At 25.8% G+C, this 5,002-nt stretch overlaps 1 protein-coding gene across 1 annotated transcript; it reads left to right on the top strand.

Annotated features, from left to right (window-relative positions):
• Positions 1–2,097: 2,097 nt before the first annotated feature.
• Positions 2,098–3,856, top strand: LOC145849708 (sodium/bile acid cotransporter 5-like). Its single transcript, XM_082954738.1, has one exon. The coding sequence runs from the start codon at positions 2,136–2,138 to the stop codon at positions 3,501–3,503; it is 1,368 nt and encodes a 455-aa protein (XP_082810864.1). The 5' UTR covers positions 2,098–2,135; the 3' UTR covers positions 3,504–3,856.
• The last annotated feature ends 1,146 nt before the right edge of the window (positions 3,857–5,002 follow it).

A 5,002-nucleotide genomic window follows, 5' to 3' on the forward strand; every position in this document is an offset into this window, starting at 1 on the left:
TTTCTTTTTGTGAATGGTTTTGTAGAGTTGACAATAAGAAATTTGTGACTGTAAATAATCAAAAAATCAAAGTTTAAGGGAGGAGACATGGTATGCTACCTATGGTCTACATTGGCAGTTATGGGTTTAAAAAAGATTGCTTCTAAATTTTTTAACTTTGCTTTATTTCAGGGTTGCCTCACACTCAGCCTACTCAAAATTATTTAGGCAAGTTTTGATTATTATTTTTCAAATTGTGCTTTTACTAAGTCATTTTGGTATTTAAGCTTAATTTACTAATTAAACTTAGGCTATCTTGGTGAAACTCCTCAAACAAGTTATTCATCACTCAGACTGGCTTTTTTGCCTCAAAGAGTGGCAATCTTCATTAAAGTAAACGTAGAATCTATGATTAAGAAATAACAGTATTATGTACTAATAAGCTGCTACTAAAAGTATTAACAAGTTTTGATATATAGTTTGCATCATCCAATCACAAGGTCTTGGTGACTTAGATATAGGTTTTTCTTATTGAAACTCATCAAAATTAAAGCCTGTGGTATGATGGTGGTATAATCAAAACTTATTGTTAAATTTTGGTTGTCTCATGGCACATAAAAGTACTGACTTTGCCTCTAATGACCTTTGCCAATGTTTTTTTTCTTATATTTCAAAAGTTACTTTGTTGAAAAAAAACGTTAAAAATCAACTAATAGCATAGTTGTTACCACAAAAATTAAAAAAATCACCTACACATAATAGTTGCATTTTTAATAAATATATACATAATTAGAAGTTAAAAAATATACAGTTTTTGTTTCAATTTTACAATTTGTTTTGTTTTTATATTAAAATTTTACCCAACTTGTTTACTAACACTATCTTTAAAATAATGAGATCATTAAGCAGAAGACTGTTGATAGAACAGTTTTTTAAGAAAACAAAAGTTAAAATATGAATAAATAACTAAAAAACTATTGTTATACCTTAAAATAAATTTTACTTACTCATAATATAAAAAACAAATACTTTAACCTTTCAGTATACACTTAAATCATTTTCAAAAGTGTTCTATTAGAGCTTATAAAAATTAATTTTAAAAAAAAGTGAAGTGTTTGCTATCTCACTTAAAAAACGTAGATGCATCTCTAATGCAAACTCAGCTTTATTTTCAAATAAAAAAGCAGTTGTTTTAAAAAATATAAAAATTAAATGGAGAAAATTTGTTTGGTTTTAAAACATCCCTTACTACTTTCAAACACTATTTGTTTGTTTGAAGTTTTTATAAGATTTTTACAGAACATATGTAATTATTATCAGGGTTGCCAAAAAGCCTGAGATGCTTGGAAACCCTAAAATTAGACAATTTAGGCTAATAAAACCTAGAATTAGAGAAATTTTGAAAAAAGTCTTGAATTCTGAACAAAAATTACAAAAAAAACTGGAAAACTCTGAACTTTTCAATCATTTTCTACAAGTAAAGTAATAAAGTTTCAATGTTATTTTACTATTTAAGACAGTTTTTTACCTTGAATTTAATTTCATACTAAAAATAGACGAAAAAACTTGTACTTTTGAAAATCTGAAAGAAATTCAGAAAACATGGAAGAAATTTCTCAAAAACTTTTATCAACCCTGTATAATTGTATGTTTGTTTTGTAATTTTTTCTAAATATAAAAATCTTATTATTGGTCAATCAAGACCTAAAAAATAATATAGTTTATCTGCTCAGGGTAGCCACTTAACCTGGATTCCTGGAAAAACCTAGAATTTGACAATTTAGGCTAAAAAACCTGGAATTTGAGATATTTTGTAAAAGGTCCTTTAAATTTCCAGGTCCTTTAAAAAAAAAAACAGGAAAAAACTGGATTTTTAAACAATTTTTACATGTTAAGTTACATTTCGATTTGACACAAAAAAATTATCATATATACATAATTTTTTTGTCATCATCAAAAACCCAAAGCTGTACTTTCAAAAATCTGAAAGAAATTCAGAAAAATTCCTCAAAAATCAGTGGCCAACCTGATCTTTTATACAAATTTATAGTTTAAATAAACTATATATAGATATATACTTGTATATACAATGTGCAAAAAATTTTTTTTTAGATTTGTTTATATTAATACTTTTTATATAATTAACTATAAAAAATATGTTGCACAAAGGGTTTATGGTTCTTTTGTCTGTTTTACTTTTTGCTGCAGTAATAACACATGGTTTTGAATTAATTGAATGCCCTTCAAATTTCAATAATCCAGTAGCTGAAAGTTGTATAAATGAGCTTGATACTATTGTTTATCAATGGAATTGTTCATGTTTTGTTAACAGCACATCACATAGGTTTTTAGAACTCAAATCAAATAACTTTTCATTAAGAGACGTTGAAAATGTTTACTTTGGTCCACATGTTGCACACATAATAAAAAGAAATAATTCATTTGAATGTGAAGAAGGAAAGTATAAAATTGAGATATTTGGAGATAAGCTAGGAGAAATGGTTTTTGATATTGCTGGCTTTAAACTACCTGTTAAAGTTTGTAGAAAACAAACACTAATGGAGTATATATTGATGTTTGTTGTAATGCCACTGGTCTTACTTAACAAACTTGCATTTGGTGCAAAAATTGAGCTGTTATCACTTAAAACTTATTTATTACAACCAAAAGAACTTAGCCTGTGTTTTTTTGTTCAGTTTTGTTTACTGCCTTTATTTGCAATTGCATGGGGTTATATCTTTAAGTTAGATACTATTACCAATCTAAGTCTCCTTATAGCTGCAGTTTGCCCAGGTGGGGGAGGTGGTTATGTTTTTTCTTATTTAGTTAAAGGAGACATAACATTAGCTATTGCTGCAAGTTTGTTTTCTACTTTGTTTGCTATGCTTGCAATGCCAGTTGTAATTGGTATTTACATAGCTCTAACATATATTCCAAACAATATTACAATTCCTTATCTTAAGATAGTTATGATTCTCATTATGATTGCAATACCTATTTCATCTGGTATGGTTTTAAGACATTATTGTCCAGAATGGTCTAAAAAGTTTGTAAAAATAATTAAACCACTGAGTTTACTTTTGGTTCTTTGTGGAGCAGCTTGGATGATTTTTATGACTAAATATATCGTTATGTACGGTCCTTGGCAAGGATATATTCTTGGTTTTTTAGTTCCAGGAAGTGGATATTTAATTGCAATGATTATTGCAAGGATAGCAGGTTTTGAGTGGTCAAAAACAAAAGCAATTTTTTTGGAAAGTGGAATGAAAAATACTCTTCTTGGTGTTGCTGTAATAGAAATTTCGTTCCCACAGCCAAAAGCTGATCTTAATTCAGTAATTATGTTTCAAATTACAGCTGGTCAGACAATTTTGTGCTTGATATTTTATTTCTGTCATTTAATTAAATCTGCGTACTTAAGGTCCTCAGAATATAATGGTAATCTAAAAGTAAAGTTTGGAAAAGACTTTCCTGAAGATAGAGTAGCTTTTTTAAGTAGAGATGAAATTATTGAGCAGTGTTAAAATATGTATGTTTATTTAATGTAAAATTAGCTTTTGTTTGTATGTTGTGTTTAAAAAAAATCTGTGCCAACAGTTTGTAGCAAGTAGCAATAGGTTTACAATTTGAAAGTTACATACTTTTCTTCAAATTTGAAATCAATGTGGTTTTTATTTTCATTAAAACAATATAACTTTTACTGCCATTTGTTTAAATCTTCAATTTTGTATTTAGCAAAAGTTTTCAAAAGACCAAAACAGACCTTTTTGTATCTTATTTAGAAACAAACTATTTTTTGTTTTATACTAATAAAAACTATGACCAGCTAAAAATAAGCTTATTTTTGTTGCACACCTTTTGCACTTTGCTGTGAAATCTGCCCATAAATTTATTTAAATATAATTTGAATTATCTTGTACTGTGTTGTTTATGTTTGCTTTACTATTTAATTCACAACAATTCTAATTCTGACAATTTAAATTAAAAAAAAATAAAGGGCCACTATCTAGAAAAACTAAATAAAAAAAAATAAATGGTCATGTTGGTTTAATTAGTAAGATTATAGTAGTAAAAACTAAAACATATTTTTCTAAAGATAAAATTCATAATCTTTTAAGTTATTGTACATATTTTATAAAGCTTTAAAACTTTTTATAACCATAACTCAATATATAAAGTAAAAAGTTTTCATGTAGATCTAGTTAATTAGACTACAATAGTTAAATAGATTTCTAAAAAATGGTTATCAAAAAAGATAATTCACAATCTCTAATAATTATAACATATTGAATTGCCATATTTATTTATATGATAGGAATTGAATTGTCCTGCACCCTTGTTTATTTTACGTGATTAGTTTTAAAATTTAACTATTTTTACAGCAGTATCGAAATTTTTTTATCTTAGAAATCATTTTGATGACTTTTACTTATTCAAAATAGATTGTAGTTAGTATGTGTAAAATTATATTAGCTTTAATAAAAATGGAGATTGATTTTTTTTATTCATAAGTTATTACTTAAAAAAAGTATATTTTTTCAATAGTCGATAATAAAACCTTTTAAAATTAATCTTTGTCTTTTCTTAAGTTAAAAAGTTTATAAATCTTTAAGATTTAAAGTATAGTTAAACTTTTGTTTTACTGTGATTTTATAACTAAGCTTTTGATATCTAAAATTTCTGAAATAAGCAAAATACCATTTTGTAATTGCTTTAGCTTTTGTTAGTAAATAAAACTTTTATTAATCGTAAAGAAAAAGTCTAAAAATAGAGTTGTGGTTAAAAAACTAGTAAGTGTTATACAAAAATTAAGTATCGTATCTTAAAATAATTTTTAATGAACAAATTTGAAGAAAAGCTCTTAAGCTTTTACAGTCATGTTCGACATTGTAAAATTGAATTCTAACTCATATGTAAATGCGTGCTTACATATTGAATTTAATGATATGAGCTAACAAGAAAAATACTTTTAAAAACGTTTGCAAACACATGTAAAATTAAAAATGTTTTTTTTGATCATTAC

Source organism: Thalia democratica, chromosome 2, assembly GCF_965202585.1.
Source record: "Thalia democratica chromosome 2, ktThaDemo2.hap1.1, whole genome shotgun sequence".
Taxonomy (NCBI): Eukaryota; Metazoa; Chordata; class Thaliacea; order Salpida; family Salpidae; genus Thalia; species Thalia democratica.

What these genes read in the sequence shown, in the direction of transcription:
- LOC145849708 (XM_082954738.1), top strand. Translation starts at nt 2,136, where the DNA reads ATGTTGCACAAAGGGTTTATGGTTCTTTTGTCTGTTTTACTTTTTGCT.